At 27.3% G+C, this 19,445-nt stretch overlaps 1 protein-coding gene across 7 annotated transcripts in view; it reads left to right on the top strand.

The window, feature by feature from the left end:
- Positions 1 to 18,948, top strand: part of LOC100204814 (phosphatidylinositol 4-kinase beta) — a 47,888-nt gene extending 28,940 nt beyond the window's left edge. For 5 of the 7 annotated variants that reach the window (XM_065790888.1, XM_065790887.1, XM_065790886.1 and 2 more), the window contains 10 exons: positions 1 to 7; positions 293 to 388; positions 10,287 to 10,386; positions 10,680 to 10,840; positions 13,337 to 13,377; positions 15,383 to 15,500; positions 17,696 to 17,802; positions 18,223 to 18,358; positions 18,455 to 18,575; positions 18,649 to 18,948. The exon at positions 1 to 7 is cut by the window's left edge and continues 63 nt beyond it. In XM_065790888.1, the coding sequence (XP_065646960.1) occupies positions 1 to 7; positions 293 to 388; positions 10,287 to 10,386; positions 10,680 to 10,840; positions 13,337 to 13,377; positions 15,383 to 15,500; positions 17,696 to 17,802; positions 18,223 to 18,358; positions 18,455 to 18,575; positions 18,649 to 18,833 (1,072 nt within the window). In that variant the 3' untranslated portion in view covers positions 18,834 to 18,948. Of the gene's footprint in view, positions 8 to 292; positions 389 to 10,286; positions 10,387 to 10,679; positions 10,841 to 13,336; positions 13,378 to 15,382; positions 15,501 to 17,695; positions 17,803 to 18,222; positions 18,359 to 18,434; positions 18,576 to 18,648 lie in introns of all 7 variants that reach the window. The other 2 variants (XM_065790890.1, XM_065790889.1) reach the window with 1 other exon arrangement.
- The last annotated feature ends 497 nt before the right edge of the window (positions 18,949 to 19,445 follow it).

The raw sequence follows: 19,445 nt of genomic DNA, 5'->3' as shown, positions 1-19,445 counted from the left end.
TGGAACCGTAAGTAATGTCTCATCTGAAAGTAGTGAATCTTATGGAACTATATGCTATTTTATTTTCTCTATACTTAATGAAAAAATATTTTATATAAACAGAAAAAAATAACTTTAAAAGTTTAAAAGTTCTAAAACACTTATATAAGTTTGTTGCAATGAAAATTCTGTTTATATAAATGAATATTTCTGTTTTAATATTATCTGTTTTTATTCTTTAGTTATTTTGAATTTTTTTAGTTTTTACCTTTTATCTTTTCAAAAATATTTTCAAACAATATATTTTATACAGAACGGAGTGGAAGATGATTTCAGTATTGAATCTCAATCTACAACAACAGGAAGTAGTGAGATGCAATTAGAAGGAGATTGTGACTTACTGGAAAAAGTAATTTAAAGTACTTAATTGTAATACTTATGAAAAAATTAACATTTTTTTAAAATGCTAGCACCATATGTGAACCTCAATCAATAAATATATTTTAATAACTCATATAAATATTAGTAATAATATATTAACATATTTTATATTAGAACAATATGTATTAATAACATATTACTACTGTTGTACTAATAATTTACATTACTTTGGCATAAATATGCCAAATGGTTAAAAATGAGCAATGAATGCTTGAGGGAATGAATGAAGTACACTTATTACTAGGAGTTATTATTTTTGATATATGTATATATATATATATATATATATATATATATATATATATATATATATATATATATATATATATATATATATATATATATATATATATATATACAGTGTCTCAAAAAATTATCCGACCAAACACTTTTTTAAATATTTTTCCTTAAAAAAGTGCTGTATTTTCGTAAATTTAGACTTTTTTGGTAAACTCAAGATTAATAAAAATAAAAGAACATGTTTTTAAATAGATTTTCTTTATTTCAATGTAAAATATGAATCACAAAGTTTTCCGTCTTTAAATAAATGAACTTAGGTCGTTTTTTTATTGTCAAAAAAATATTTGACCAAACGCATTATTTGTTCCATAATAAATTATTATATAACAAAACAATTATTTTAATACTTTGTTGGGCCTCCCTTTGCTTGGATTACAGCTTCTAGACGTCTAGGCATTGATTCAACTAAAGATTTTGTTTCTTCTGATTGAATCTTTTCTCAGGCTTCTTCAATTGCCACTTTGAGGTTTTCTTTTTTGGAAAATGACCGATCTCCAATTTTTCGGTCTACAATTTCCCACAAATGTTCAATGGGATTAAGGTCCGGTGATTGTGCAGGCCATTCCAAGACCTCAACATTATTTTCAGCAAACCACTCCTTTGTTTTAGTGGCACAATGCTTGGGATCGTTATCTTGCTGAAATGTAAAATCAGATCCTAGCCAAAGTTTTCGAGCAGATGACTTCAGATTTTGCTTTAATATGAGTTTTGATAGAAACTTAATTATACAAGTCAAGAAAAATCCCTTCATTTCTGCTCGAAAACTGGCTGAGCAAGCTGAAGAGAATTATGGAATCAAATTATCCGATCAGACAATCAGAAATCATATCCGAGACCAGGGATTTCAAGGACGACTTGTGCGTAATAAACCATATTTGAGTAAGAAACACATGAAAAGAAGATTGGAGTTTGCTAAGAAGTTCAAAAACATGCCGTTAAGTTTCTGGAAAAAGATCCTGTGGAGCGACGAATCGAAATTCAACTTAAAGTCATCTGATGGAGCCCAAAAAAATTGGAGAAAAACCGGAGAAGCCTACAAATTAAGCTGCGTGAGAGGAACTGTCAAGTATGGTGGCGGCAACGTGATGGTATGGAGTTCAATGGCTTGGAAGGGTGTTGGAAAACTCCAAAATATAGATACTATAATGGATCAGGTGCAATACAGAAACATATTAAAGCAAAATTTGAAGTCATCTGCTCGAAAACTTCGGCTAGGATCTGATTTTACATTTCAGCAAGATAACGATCCCAAGCATTGTGCCACTAAAACAAAGGAGTGGTTTGCTGAAAATAATGTTGAGGTCTTGGAATGGCCTGCACAATCACCGGACCTTAATCCCATTGAACATTTGTGGGAAATTGTAGACCGAAAAATTGGAGATCGGTCATTTTCCAAAAAAGAAAACCTCAAAGTGGCAATTGAAGAAGCCTGAGAAAAGATTCAATCAGAAGAAACAAAATCTTTAGTCGAATCAATGCCTTGACGTCTAGAAGCTGTAATCCAAGCAAAGGGAGGCCCAACAAAGTATTAAAATAATTGTTTTGTTATATAATAATTTATTATGGAACAAATAATGCGTTTAGTCAAATATTTTTTTGACAATAAAAAAACGACCTAAGTTCATTTATTTAAAGACGGAAAACTTTGTGATTCATATTTTACATTGAAATAAAGAAAATCTATTTAAAAACATGTTCTTTTGTTTTTATTAATCTTAAGTTTACCAAAAAAGTTTACGAAAATACAGCACTTTTTTAAGGAAAAATATTTAAAAGTGTTTGGTCGGATAATTTTTTGAGACACTGTATATATATATATATATATATATATATATATATATATATATATATATATATATATATATATATATATATATATATATATATATATATATATATATATATAATATATATATATATATATATATATATATGTATGTATATATATATTATATATATGTATGTATATATATATTATATATATGTATGTATATGTATATATATATATATGTGTGTGTATATATATATATATGTATATATATATATATATATATATATGTATATATGTATATATATATATATATATATATATATATATATATATATATATATATATATATATATATATATAATGGTAAAGCTGTTTGGGTCTATTTGCATAGAATGTTGCCCATACCTTTAATCAACTGCATACAAGCAGTATTTTGTCAAAATTACTGGATAATTAGCAACTGAATGTCAACTTTGTACTAAAACAAGTAAATAAACTCTGCTTCCACACTGTTTGAATTACATTTTTCAACCAATAATAAAATTTAGTTTACTATATTCAGAGATTTATTTTGATTCTATTCATACTAGCAAACCTGAATTTAGTTACAATATATTGCGGTAACTAATGGTATTCTTATTTTGTTTAAATGACACAATGTATGTCATATAATAATAGAGTATTGCTAAACTACTCTTTATATTTTCATATAAACAGTAGTTTAGTACCCTACAATAATGGATAATCTAATCTCATTTGATGATGAATATCTTTCGACCTGCCAAAGAAGAGAAGAGGTAGAGGATTGAAGTGATGTGCAGTAAAAATGAGAAGACATATTTTTTCGTAGCCATAATCGTGGTAAAAATCATCATAATAGTAGTCATAATTGTGACAGTTATCATAATTTAATTATCATAATTTAATTATCATAATTTAATTATCATAATCGTCAATGTAAAAAAACCGACATCAGGGAATTAGAATTGTCAGATTGACTAAGAATTTCAGCAAGTAAAAAAAGAGAAAAACTAAAGAACAGAAAGAACTAGAAGTCCAGCAAGAAATCAACAATCGCAAAGCTGATACAACTATGCTAGTAAAAGAGCAGAAAAAGTCATGTGAAAGATTATCCAACTTATTTAGCAATAGCCATGGATTTCTACAAGCATCTCCTTTGTCTTAACAACTCAACCAATGATGTGCACTACAAAAAAAAGCTATCATTTTATGCCTTTATTATTCCTGTCCTCTCTACATCAGCCACATATTTTTATCATGCGATGAGATGCGATTGGATATTTTATAGCAACAATTACTATGCAACATCCAGACATATACCATTAAGAAGAGATCGCTAAGAATTGCATTCAGCAGTATAATGAGCTTCAACCATTGTATAATGGAGAGTTAGCAATTCTCAGCACAAAGGTCTGGTTTATTTCTGAAGCTGTAAATCTGCAGATTATTTGGCATTTATGCTAAAAACCTATTCTCAATTGAACCAGTGAACTTTGTTACTGAGAAAAAAGCTTTAATTCTATTAGCCAGTGATTTAATTTTATTATTATTTTCTATTATTCTATAATTATCCCAAAAATAACAATTTTGTGTATTAAGGTCATCATAGTATTGTAGATTTTCAAAGTTTGTCGCATTGTAGATTTTCAGTTTGTCATTTGAATAACTAAAAATTAATTGGCTTTTACCCTTTAGTTTGCTAAGAATCTAATCATATGTTTGGCCTGGGTATAGTATATACTTACACCTATATGTCCTTTCTCCATCTCTCATCTCTATCTATCATAAAGATTCTTTTTATGATTTTCTTTTAGGTTTAGGCAGGCAATGAAGCTTTTATTTCTTCTCGTTAGTTTTAAGTCAAGCTTCACTTTACCAAACACCTTTCTCTTTCTTGTGCACCTGCTTTTTCTAAAAAATCTGGCTGTAGCTGGGCGGCATAACCGAACAGTTTCTTACTTACAAAAGAGTGTTTATTAATAAAACTTTTGAACTATGAAGATTTTATTGCTTGTGATTATTTAATAGAAACCTTTAAAAATATTTAAAAATATGCTATGTTTAATAATTTACGATAATATGGTTAATAATGTACGATATGTTTTATTATGTTCAATAATGTTTTTACTATATTTAATAATGTACAAAATTATACACTACAGTACATTTTATAATTTTACTATACATAATAAAAAGAAACCGACTTTAATTAGACTTGAACGTGGCTTAAATATTTCAATATGCTGACAACAATATTTCAGTCGCCCACAGGGTGACCAGGAAAAAAACTGGAGTTTCCATCTTTGAAATTATATTATCCTCATGATAATCTGGCCTCAAAAATGGTTTAATTTGGTGATGGCGCACCTATATATCGATCCCCACCACATCCCTGGTAGTACTGCACTCAACTTGTTTCTTTGTGCAGCTGCTTTGTTCGTCGAGGTTTGTGTTTTGGAGTTATAGAGTTCAGAGAGGGTTGTAACCGCAACTAAAAGTAGCCTCCTCAACTGTAGTGGTCTTCATGACTTTGGGAAGGTGAATTAAAATTAAATATGAACTCGTTTCTGAGACACCTTGGGGCTTGCAGTGGCAGGTTATTGTTAACCTAAACAAAATTTCAGTGTTGTTGATATTGATGCGTGGTAAGACTTTTACTGAGTCTTTTTTTACTGTGATTTTTAAATAATGATTTTTCATTGAAATTATATACAATCCATTTTAAGGAGCACTTCTCCATTGTTGTCCATCTCTTTCTCCTTTCTACACATTCTACTATAATCATTGTTCAAGCAAGTTTTTAAAACAACTTTTTATGTTTGCATTGTACATATGCTTAATCTTTCAATGTCTACTCAATGCCAATCCGTTAATTTCTGTTAGCTTATAGGATTTATATTTTTTTTCCCACAAATTAAATTTTTTTTTACAGATAAAATAAGAAAGTTATTAACTCCTGTAATTAAAACAATTAAAATGACCTGATTACTTTCAACCAAACAAGACAGTTTTCTAATTGGTACTAAATTTGTATTTTTCAAAAAAAGTTTTTTATCAACAGATTGTTTAATAATGTTATTTTAATAAAGAAATTATATTGGCAGTGTACCATAAGCTATTTTTATGCACTTGTCCTGTTTATTCTATTAGAAATAAAAACCAAAAATTAGGATCTATAAAAATACTGTTTTGATGACAGTAAAAGACACTTAAAGACTGCCTTAATGATAAAATAAAATTAAAAAAGAGTTTTCAAGATTTATTTGAAAAAGAATATATTTCATGCATTGTTAATATAAAAATTGCAAATATTATCTTAATTGACATTTTCGGGTTTTTCCCAAAGTAAACTTTTTAATGACATCACTGAAATCAACTCATTTTGCTAAATTATTTTCAATATATAATATGGCAAGATGATTTAAGCGATCTTGACAGGTTGTGCTTCTTTACCATAATTTCAATTTATTCGCCAGTTTGCTAAATGATCTTTCTGCTGATGATGCAGTCACTGGAATTGTACAAAACAGTGACTGTATCATCAGCAGAGTTGTTTGTAATAAATTGAATTCAGAAGGGAAAGGGAAAAACTTTCAATACTAAAAACTGTTTTGTAAATACCTTTCAGATGAAGTATTTCACTAATTAAGTCTTCTGACAGATCATTCTTGTTTGGATTTACAAGTTTGGCCGCTTTTAAGTTTAGGTGTACATCCTCATATTTCTGCAAATTCAAAATGGCTGAGAATAAATCACATATTGCATTGGCTTATTCAAATGTTATTCTCAAATCATTAATTATAAAATCCAAAACTGGGTAAACTACAGAAGTTTGAAATCTTGATGTGGTTCAGTAAAAGAATTTTTTTTTGTAGGATATTGAGCTTGTATTCCACTAACAACTTCTGCAACAACTTCTGCAACAACTTCTACAACAACTTTTGCCTTTTGAACAATACTTTCCCATGAGTGGCGTATATGAGTTTTCTCCTTCTTTACATCTTGGATGAAAGCTGTTTCAACATCAAGGGATACTCCTTTGCTTTGTATAATGATGTTCTTATTGTCGATAGTTACTAGTCTTTCGTGCCAAAAGCTAGTCATAAGTTGACCTTTATAAGTAGTGAAGAATTTTTTCAAGCCTTTAGCTAAGTTTTGTGCTGAAGGTGTTAGTTCTAAAACATTTCCCTGGAGAATAACATCTAACACAGCGAGTACGCTAGGATAATGTGTGGTTATTGGTCGAATCACTTGAATTTATTCACTCCACTTTGTTTCTTAAAGACTTTAAAGAGATAGCAGTATGTGTTTTTTCAACACATCCCATTAAACAGGATTCTGAGAGAACAAGCAGTGGAAGCTTTCTATGCTTCCAAAAAAGGTTATTACATCAGGATTTAATATTGCTGCATTGGTTCCTACATGGTTTAATGAATGGGCTCCACATGGAGAAAATAAGGCAGATTGGTTTTTTTAAGATGCAAGCCTTAACACCATTTGTTTTACCACACATATTTGAACCATTGTCATACCTTGTGAACGACAATCTTGAAGTGGTATGTTATGTCTTTCTAGAGTGGCAAGTATTTCTTCTGTTATTTTTTCTCCTGTTTTCCTGTTAAAGTTCATAATCACTATGAAACGCTCATTTAGTTCAAATACCTTGGTGTTTGTATTTTGAGATAAATACCTTAAAATAAAAACATTTTATTCAATGTGTGAAATATCCGCATCAACTATTAACCCATAATTAATGCATCTTTTCTTTGATCTAAAATATTTAGTAGAACTTTGTCTGAACATAACTTGTGAATTGAATTCATTTTGAGAATTGTAAATTGAATTAATTTTGAGTTTTAATTGTGAATGAATTCATTTTGAGAGTACTAAGACAAATAATGTAGTTTTCCCTTCATACTTTTCGATTCTATCTGACTTTGTTGTACTTTGGCAAGATGTTGCTGTATCACTTCATCATAATTTCCAATCAATTTTAAGATCCCTAAGAAATTGCCATTATGAACATCTCCAATTGTTGTGTTCTCTTCTTGAAATGCTAAACCTCTACTTTCCAAGCCAAATATTGTTTTCGATGCTCAGCACTAATTTCATGATTGGGCAAAATATTATACAACTTTTTCCATGGTGTCTTTTTAGGAGAAAAACTTTCCTTCAAAGGCTAAACTGCTCAAATTGTAGTTATTTTGATTACAAAAAATACGGCATAGTAGGCAATAAAGTTTTTCTTTTGTTAAGCTCCATGCTAAGCATTCTCTTCGAAAATGATCTTGTGTTTGTTCAACTTTCATTTTTGACTACCAAGAGATTCTTTTGATCTTATCTCATTTTTAAGTTTTTTCTTTTGAGCTCCAGATTTATGTTTGCAATTTGAGTTTGACATGGTGTTTGTATAACCTGACAAAATCAGGCCTTGTTACAAGATTTCGCTGCGTAGCAAAAAACGCGTAGCGCATTTTTAAGTAACTCAACTCAGCAAATATATTTTGCATCGTTAGAAGTTATATTGTGTCACTAGCATCTTTTCAAGTACCGCATTGTAATTAAAGTTATTTTATTAACGCGTTAAAAATCATACAAACAGTTTGTTTTTTTCTTACTATAATAAAAGTTACAAATAAAATCTAAGTTCTTATTTAAAAAATCATTTTTATTATTTTTTTCAAATATAAACTAAATTTTATTTTGAAAAAAAATATTTTTTTCATGAAACGTAAAATAATCTTTGTTTATTTTCTTATGATTTTACAGTTGAATCGATGTATACAAAAACGTTCTAAGTCATAAAAACTATTTTTTCGGGGAACAAGAAAAACTTATTAAATCCAAATTATTACTTTAATAAATTCAAAAAAAAAATCTGGATGCTTTTTGACATCTTTAAATATTAGATTTGTTAAAATATATATCAAAATTTGTGATATATATATATGTGTTATACATAGTTAAAGTTGTCTGACTTAAAAATAGTTTTTTTGACTTAAAACGTTTTTGTATACATCGATTCAGTTGGTTTTTGGTTATTTTATTAATTGTTGATAAATTTTTTTTTATTTAATTTGTGAACTCTTTTTAATAATGTTTTTAAACAATAGAGTTTTTATTAATATTATTTATCGGTTACCGATAACATATTCGCGATCATAATTTGTTTTCATAAATTAAACGAACGTCTTTAAAACTTTACGTTATTGAATTAACAATAAACAAAATACCTTATTAATAAAATATTTACATCAAAATAAATCGTGCATTTTTTAAACTATTATGACTAAAAATAATTTTTATATTTAAAAGGAATTTATATATTTAATTCCTTAAGATAAAACTTAAAACACTTTATTTTTTTTTCAACTAATTTTTAACAACAACAAAAAAAATTAAGAAACAAACTGTTTCTTTAACAAAAAATCTATTAGTTTACAATTGTAGTTAAATGCTTTTACTTTATTTCTTCTGAATAAACGTTACGTTACGTCACGTTAACAACAATCAAAAGATAATTTAAATATTCTAAAAGATATAAGTTTTTGCGTAGCGCAAAACTGCTGAACGCGTAGGCAAATCGCCTTTTCGCAAGCAAAATGTGAGCTGCGTAACGCTTCTTAACAAGGCCTGCAATATAAACAAATAACTTTCCCTTCGAGACATCATTTAAATCTTGAATAACAAATGTATCTTTTAAGGAAGTAAAAGTTTAGTTGTGGAACATCAGAACCTTAATATTTTCAAATGATATATATGTCTGAACTCAAAGAATTTCAGAAATTATTTTCTTTTTTCAGTTTATTGATTTGATAACAAAGCTCAACTAATGTAAAATGATTAACCTGAAAGATTATAAACCAAATTATGCTAACCAATCCATTAACGAAGAAAAACTATTAAATGAGAAAAATGCAGGAATTAGTTAACACAACGGTTCGCATTATAGTTTAAAGATCATAGTGCTCTTAAGTGCAAATATAAATGTTAAGGTACTTGTTGACGTTAACAACTAATAACTTATACTACATAACGAAGATGAGTTTAGCTTAAATCGCTCAAAGAAATCAGCGTATATATATGAAATAAGTAAAAAAACAAGGTTACCTGAATTGTTGAAATGTCTGTTTGTTTTCTACTTTTTAATTTTAGACAATGTTTTTGGTTCAAAAGTTTTTTGTTTTTTTTACATTTATTTTTAATTCAAAACAATAATATTTTACTCGGATTTACTATTTTTCCGGTTACCACCACTGGGCTTCTGTGCTACATTACCGCCTTCTCCTCCCCCTCCTTGTGGGGGCCATACCATATACATATAGAATATAAATAACTTTATGCCTTATTCGCATAGAATACTAATTACTTTATACCTTACACATATAAAATACAAACTACCTTATACCTTATACATATAGAATTCAAATTACTTTATGTCGTATACATATAAAATACAAATTACTTTATGTCGTATACATATAAAATACACACTACCTTATACCTTATACATATAGATTACAAATTACTTTATACCTTATACATATAGAATATAAATTACATTATATCTTATACATACAGAATACATATTCATTACATTATATCACATACATTAGCACAATGTTCAGAAATTAAATTTTTTCTTATCAACTGTTAATTAAGTAGCAAATAAATTTTTGATAAATATTTATTATTAATTATTAATTTGGAATGTTAATAGACATTAAAAAATATCGAATCAGTTGAATGTTTGCAACAAAATATTTTTTTTTAGGATATTTATATTTCCGCAATCGATGTTAGAAAACGCCTCACTGAATCACTAAGTGCTCCAAAAGCTCTTTTTATGGTTCGTGATCCTGATGATCCTTCTGGTAAGCTCTTTTAAAAATAGTCCTTATGGCAAGCACCTTAATCATCTTATTTTTTGTAAATAATTCAAAAACTTTATCTTCGAGTAAGCACCTGAAAAATCTTACGTTATATTAAGTACTTTAAAAATCTTACCTAATAGTAAACACCTTAAAACCTTACATTCTTAGTTTACTTACATAGTAAGTACCTTTCTGTAAGTTTTCTTTAAAATGTTGTTAACTAAATAATAATTTTAAATATTTTAAGATAATCTAAAATGCTAAATGTTTTAAAAAATCTTTATACAATATAGCTGCTGCTTTAAAAGAGCCTTGGCTTGAAAAGGTTAATCGAATACGACAGACTTCTTCATATGGTCATCTACCTAACTGGAGGCTTATACCAGTCATTGTTAAAACCGGAGATGATTTGCGTCAAGAATGTTTAGCCTATCAGTTATTAACACAGTTTCAAGTAAGCAAAAATAATAGCTATATAAGTATAAAAATATATATATATATATGTGTATATATATATATTTATGCGAAGAGCGATTTATGTACGCCTTAAGCAATTTTACGTATAATAATTCCATAATTCCATACCCTTTGACTAGTATGGGCGCACAAACTAATACCCCCAAATAATTTTTTTTTGACAATAAATAATGTAATGATAAATAAATGCCGCATAAACAATATAGAAAATCAATTTAAATATTCAAAAAGATTTTGTTAAATGTATAGGTGAAAATGCGTACTTTATAATGCTTCATAACTATATATTTATAAATTCATAAATTCACTGAAGGATGGGAAGTATTTCAGGGGCCCCCAGCCTTTTTTCTAAAAGACCTGGGTACGGCATCGTTGGGTACGGTACTAAAACTGAACTATATTACTGTTATGTAATTTTAAACAATGTTTTCATAAACTGTGAGATGTGTTAGAGACACTGTGTCCATTTAAACTTTGAATTTGTTGAAAAAACACAAATACAACAGACTTTTGGCCACAACTGTATATATATATATATATATATATATATATATATATATATATATATATATATATATATATATATATATATATATATATATACACGCACACAGTTGTGGCCAAAAGTCTGTTGTATTTGTGTTTTTACAACAAATTCAAGGTTTAAATGGACACAGTGTCTCTAACACATCTCACAGTTTATGAAAACATTGTTTAAAATTACATAACAGTAATATAGTTCAGTTTTACATATCACTAATATCTGCTACACTGTCCCTTATTCTTAATTACTTCAGCAATTCTTGCAGGCATAGAATTTACGAGATTTCTACAAACATCAACTGTTATGTTTGTGCACCACATACATGTAATGATGGCACAAAGATTATCTAAACTTGATGGTTTCTCTTTATCAATCTTTAGTTTCATTATATGCTACGTGTTTTTGATGGGGTTAAGGTCTAGGCTCTGCCCTGGCCAAGGACCTAGAACCTCAACCCCATGATCCCGAAGCCAGTTTTTCACTAAAGCTGCTTGATTGCAGGGAGCACCGTCATGCATAAACAGTTTGCTGTTGTGAATCTGCATAACTGTCAAAAGTTTCATCCAGTATGGTAATATATTTCTGTGCATTCATAGTGGTATTTTGTGGGAGAAAGTAGAGGGAGCCTCAGCCAGACGCTGAGAAGCTGCCCTATACCATCAAGTATGCTGCATGTTTAACAGTTTGTATGCAAAACTTTGAATCAAATCTTTTATTGGCAGAATGGGGAACATATCTTGGTGCTGCAGAAAACAACTTTATGTTACTTTCATCACTAAACATTACTTCATTCCACATTTCGCTTGAGTAATGTTTGAATTTCCTGCAAAAAAGTAATCTATCACGAACATTCTTCTTCGGTTTTCGTGCAGGTCAGTACGCTTTTAGATTAAAAGTGTCACTCAAACTCTGCCAAATGGTTCTTGCACTAACTCTGTGTGGCAACTCTGTGACTTGCTACGGCAGAGGGTGATATCATTGGATTCTTAAACACGTGTTGTTTTATTGCTCAATCCGTAGCAGGAGTTGTAACCTTAGGGTGTCCAGTTTTACGTTTTGACTTCACATCACCTGTCTCTCGTCAACATTTCAGTGTCAATGACACAACTTGCTGGGAAACATTAAGATGTTGTGCCACAGTTGCTTGTGTTAATCCCGAGTTAACTAATGAAACAATCTGATCACGTTTTTTAAGTTAAAATTCCATTTTTGGTATAAAATTATTGATCTAAAGTAAACAAAGAACACAGCATAAACAAATAAGAAATGAAACTATTTCATTTTTTTAAATAAAAGATAATCTCAATTAGTTCAATCGATAAAACCAACAGCTTTTTGGTTCATATCAATAATTTCAACTTAAAACAGCAAAATGACGCAAAATGCAGTTATATTTGAGCATACAACAGACTTTTGGCCACAACTGTATATATATATATATATATATATATATATATATATATATATATATATATATATATATATATATATATATATATATATATATATATATATATATATATATATACATATATATATATATATATATATATATATATATATATATATATATATATATATACATATATATATATATATATACATACATATATATATACATATATATACATATATATAAATGCAGCATTAGATGCATGCGGATGATGTTATAAAAAACAAGAAGTTGCGGGGGCTTCAGTACATACTTAGACTATCAAATAGCCTGACAATGCAATGGAGTGCTGCTACATCGACTGAGGGTGTGGCACAGGGGAGCAATCTTTTCTTTCTTATAATTTATTTTTGATAAAAATAGAAAACATTAAAGCAAATTTTATTTTTTTTCCATTTATTTATTTCATTTATTTTGTGAATTTATTTTAACAAGAACACTTTTTCCTAATTCAATTATGTATTATGTTTTTTTAGATAATATTTGCTTTAGAAAAAGTACCATTGTGGATTCGACCGTATGTTTTTAAAAGAACATATATATTTATATATGTTTATTTTTTTTTAAATATATATATCATAAAGAGTTTATTATCAAGTTTTTAATTAAAATGGTAAAGTTAACAAATTAAAAAAATATAGTTTATTAGTATTTTAATTTTGCTTAAAATCATTATTATAAAGTTTAACTTTATGATAAATCAAACAGGACAATGCTGTGAAATGCTAACAGTTTTTTCATAAAGAAATCTTTGATTTTTTTAAACTCAAAAAAATTTAATTGATTATAAATTCTTTATATTTTATCTTTATTTGTCACCTAGTATTTGTTTTAAATATTTACATCAAAATTTAATGAAATTTAAATTTGTTCAAGTTACAAAATTTAGAATTAATATTAAAATTATAATATTATATTGCGGGTAAAAAACTGGTCAAAGATGCTAAGTAAAAAATTGGCAGTTTTGATGTAATGATGCAGTATTATAAAGTTTACAACGCTCTACAAACTGGCAAAATACAAGTTGAATGAAACATCTATTCTCTGGTTATAAAAATGTAATTAACTTTAACTCATAAAATGGGTATTTTATTCAGGCTTTTGAATTAAAAATGAATAAAAGTTATAAATTATTTCTTAAATATGGTTTATTTAAGAAAATTTTTTTGGCATTGGTATATGGTATAATTGTCAACATTGAATTGTCAACGCCAAATGCAATTTAATAAGATTATAAAAGTTTCAAATTGGAAGAAAACTTAAATGATTGATTTCTCTAACCAAGGATTTTTGAGTTAACATTTTTTGCCAGTATACCCATGATATATTAGTGAACTGTATATATCAAATTATATGTGTCACAGAAAAGTCCATAACAAAAACAAAAACAAACAAAAATTATCATAAATAGTAAGCAGGATTTTTTCAGGAATTATTTTGATCAAATTATTTTTTATTTTATGTGGTTCATATGTCATATGGTTCATATGCTGCATTTGATAACTTACTTAAAGACAACAGGGACAATCACACTTTTAAATGAAAATTCAGGTGATGAAAACTTTTTAGATAAAGCTTTACAAGATGAAGATTATTAGAAGTATTTACGACAGGATACGAACAAGGAAGAAAGTGCATCAGTTTAGGAAAAAAATCTAACCTTTGTTCTTCCAGAATGGTGTACACAGTTGTCTATCGACATTGAGCTCAAATTGGATAGACAACTGTGTACACCATTCTGGAAGAACAAAGGTTAGATTTTTAAGCATATCATGCTTAAAATTTCAAAAAGTGTTATTTAATACTCGCAATATTGCATTTCAACAAGATAGAGTACTCTTTATTGAAGTTTAACGTTTCAACAAATTAAATTTCTCTTTTGTCTATCAACATTGAGCTGATATGCTTAAAATTTCAAAATGTGTTTTTTAATTTTCGCAATATTGCATTTCAACAAGATAGAGTACTCTTTATTGAAGTTTAACATTTCAACAAATTAAATTTCTCTTGAGAAGAATTAAAATTATTTTAACAATATAAAGTTTTTTAAAGTGGAATTTATATCATTTCAACATGGTAGCATTCTCTTGATTGGAATTTAAATCATTTCAGCGGTATAAAGTTCTCTTGAGTGGAATTCCAGATAAAATATAAATATGAAAGTTCATGAATAAGTTTTATCTTTTTTTTCTTCATTTCTCTGATTGATCTTAGACTTTCTGCTTATTTCATTGGGCTATTCCACTAAGCCTAAATTATTGCCTATATTTTGAAACATAGAAAATGTGCCCCATTAGATTGCAAAACTATGATTTGTTTACTCTTTCTTTTGATAATTTTTTGTCTTTCAATTAATAGTATAATACCCAGTTCTATAATTTTTTCTTTGAAATATAATTTGTAATAACTTTTTTTCATTTCAATTGTAATATAAATTAATTTTTTAATTATAAAGACAAATTATAATTTTAATTTAGTTTTTAAGTATAAATTGCTAAAATGGAGTGTGTAATTTTTTTAAGGTATGCTGTCATGGCAACTTCTGGTGATGGTGGTTTAATTGAACCTATTGTCAATGCTGTCTCACTGCACCAAATCAAAAAACAAAGCAAAATGTCTTTACTTGATTATTTTATAAATGTTAGTAAAATTTACTATTTAGTTGCTTTTTTGCACATTTTTATAAAATTAACTAATAATTCATATTTTTGAAATTACAATATTGAACTGTTTCATAGGTTTTACATCAAAATTAAAGCTTTGGGTTGGTTAAAAAACGTATTACCAAATTTTTATTTTAATAAACTTTATTTTTGTGGGTTAATTTTTATTTTGCTATTATAGTAATTTATGTTTTAAATTAGTTTATGATGAGGGAATATTTTTTAGTGTGCACACTTATTTGCTATTTCAGTTATTTACTACTTCACTTAACCAGTGGTGCATAAGTTATCCAACAAAATAAAAACTCTAATATCTTATTAACAATTAAAGAAAAAACTTTAAGTTTTTCTAAATTAAAGTATTTACTTGTGAATAAAAATCAGATGTTTTTTTTTAATTAAAAAACTCCTTCATCAGTAATTGTTATCTCCATCATCTGCAATTGTTATCTCAATCATCTGCAATCATTATCACCATTATCTCCAATAGATCTCAATTTTGCTTAGACACCTTTCATATTCAACTGCAACAAATTTAAATCAATTTCTTTTAGTTTAAATTTGATGCAATCAATTAAGAGTTTTTCTGATGACATCCCTTCTAGCCCACATCCCTCGTAAATCTTTTGGGCCAAATGCCCTCAAAAGTTTTCAAGTTTTCATGCTTGAGACACATTTGGTGGGTTAGATTCCTTATCAACATAATTGTTTGTCCATCAAATTTAGAAAATTTTTAAAGTAATAAGAACTTGCTCAAACTAGCCAAAATAAATAGTAAAAATTCACATGATACTTGTGAATGAATTCACAAGTATCATGTGAATGAAACAGGTTGGTGTATTGATTACTACAAATATACGACAGTTAGAAACTGCAGTCCATATTAATACCACAAAATTGAACACTTTCTTGGATTTCTGTGTAGTATCCAGTTGTAAAACCAAAGTATTTCTCCTTGACAATGACCAAAAATGATTTCGTGTTATAGAATTGAATACGTTTTCTGTTTCTTTTCATTACTTTTATTTGTTGTTCAATGGTTTATTTGGAGTCTTTTCATGCTATCTGTACTGAATATTTATTTTGTTAAATTGATGACCAGTTTTCAATTGATTTACGTTGAATTTATAACCCAACTATAACTAACTGCTTTTTGGTTGTTGACAAGTTGATAGTTTGACTTTCTTTTCTGGGATATGTGATGACCATAATTTATAAGAAAATGAATGACCAGTTTCGAGTCTTTTTAAGTTGTCATAGATTAAATTTCGTATTAATTATAGTATTTTGATTGTATTTTGTGCTGTTTCTTCTTTTTAAAATGATTTACGATTTCACTTTTTTTTATATCATGGTTTTTACCAAAAAAAATTTTGAGACATTTTTGAAAAAATTCTTGTTCTGCATTTAACCTCATTTTTAATAAAATTGTTTTTAATAATAAATTAACATTTCATAGATTTCTTTTGCATATACATCAAACCACGTGGTTGTTTAATTAGCAAAGAAAATTAAAATTTGTCTGATAAAATTAAATTTGTCTGATGTTTTCAATTTCAATGATTTCAATTTTCATTCATAAAAATGCATGAAGTAATGTGATGATGCTTTGACAGGATTTTTTTCAAATTTCATTTAAGTGTCTAAGTGTTTCAAAAAGTTTTTTAAAGTGTTTCAAAATGTTTTTTAAAGTGTTTCAAAATGTTTTTTAAAGTGTCTCAAAAGGCTTTTTAAAGTGTTTCAAAATATTTTTTAAAGTGTTTCAAAATGTTTTTTAAAGTGTTTCAAAATGTTTTTTAAAGTGTTTCGAAATGTTTTTTTAAAGTGTTTCACGATGTTTTTTAAAGTGTTTCAAAATGTTTTCAAAGCAGTCTGAAGAATAATAAGAATTTGTAATAATACTAGAAAATTTACGTTTAAAATTTTTTTAAATATTTTTTATTATCATATTTTATTATAGACATATTTATTATCATATTCATTATAGACAGTCAGCTGATAATAAAAAATAAAAGTAATAAAACTTATTTAAAAAAATCATTTAGTTCTTTTTTACTGCTATTAAATAAATTGTTTTAGTATATGGTTATTTTATATCAATAGTAATTATATTATAATTGAAGTGTGTGTGAGTGTAATCTATTTAATGAAAAATGAATTTTTATTTTCAAGGAATTTGGTGAGCCAACAACAGAAGAATTTCTTACTGCACAACGTAAATTTGTTGAAAGTTGTGCTGGATATTGCTTGGTTTCATATATAATGCAAGTAAAAGACAGGTAAAGCTTTAAAGCGATCAATTAAACACAAAATTTAATCATTTTTTTAATTAACTAGTTTCATATTATGTAATTAAAGTTCGCATGTTTTTAATTGACGGAAGACTAGATCATTGACGGAAAGATTTTTAATTGACGGGAGACTAGATCATTGACGGAAAGATTTTTAATTGACGGGAGACTAGATCATTGACGGAAAGGTTTTTAAATGATAGAAAAACAATGACAATTATTAGACAAAAAGGTTAGGGGTAAAAAAAGGGTTAATAAAATTTACTTTGATTTTTTTCTAGTTATTTGATTTTATATTGCTATTGTTAATCAGTATTTTTTTATTATTAAATTAGCGGACCGTAAAGAGTATGTGTTTAATAAAATATGTTTAGAGAATTTAAAAAGTAAAAATTTTGATTTCTTTAGACATAATAACAATATCTTAGTGGACAGTGAAGGTCATATAATTCACATTGACTTTGGTTTTATTTTATCAAATTCACCAGGGAAAAATCTTGGCTTTGAAAGCTCGCCCTTCAAGCTGACTGATGAGTTTGTAGAGGTGATCTTTTTTATTAACGTCAAAAAAAATTTTATATATTGCTGAATTAATAAAATTTTTATTCTTAATAAAAAAGAAAATAATTTGGTTGTACAGGTCATGGGTGGATCGGATAGCGATATGTACAACTATTTTAAAATTCTTATATTGCAAGGGTTTGTTGCAGCCAGAAAAAATATGGATCGTGTTTTACAAATTGCAGAAATAATGAGCACAAGTAATTACATTTGCTATGGTTTTACCTGTTGTTGTAAGTTGGTTTTTTTATTAACATTTTTTTTTTAACTTAGGTTCGCATCTGCCATGTTTTGCCCAAGGAGTTTCCACTATTCAATCAATGCGAGATCGATTTCACATGAACTTAACAGAAGATCAGTTATCTAGACACGTTTTAAAACTTGTTAATGACAGTGTGCAGTCACTAACAACTCGGCTTTATGATAGTTTTCAATATTTTACGAACGGAATATTATGATTAAATAGACCTTATAAATGAATCAAATTATTTATTTTCTATCATGACCAGTGAGTTCTAAAACTGGTATTGTGTATATATTTCTTGATAATATATTTCATATTGTCACATGCAACTTCGTTTATTGTATGCATACATACCTTACGTATATTTTCATGTATCATATGTGCATCTTATTGGATCTAAGACATTTTTACATCGTAAAATTTCTCACCTTTCTGAAAACAAATTTTCAAATTTTTTCTTTATTACTTAAATGTATTTCATTATTAGTTCAATCTTTTTCATTTATTGCCGTTTTTATTTGCTTGTGTTTTTGTAATATTTACGCCATAAGAACACCTATCTCATGGCATAAGGACACCTATCTCATAAATGACACCTATCTCGTTATTTTTATTTTCGATTTAGTCCCTACGCAATCTGATTTATTTTTCCGTTTCGGCTTTATTTAATGATATCTTCAGTTTTATATACGTGTAATTTGATGTAAATTGTTTTTTGTCGTGTTTTATATTTTGTTACTTAGATTATATATGAAAATTTAACAATATTTAAAATATCCCTATGTTATTCAAAAACAATTAAAAATAAGTTTTTATTTTGAAAACC

Source organism: Hydra vulgaris, chromosome 02 (genome assembly GCF_038396675.1).
Source record: "Hydra vulgaris chromosome 02, alternate assembly HydraT2T_AEP".
Lineage (NCBI taxonomy): Eukaryota > Metazoa > Cnidaria > Hydrozoa > Anthoathecata > Hydridae > Hydra > Hydra vulgaris.
This window is presented reverse-complemented; position numbering and strand designations above follow the sequence as displayed.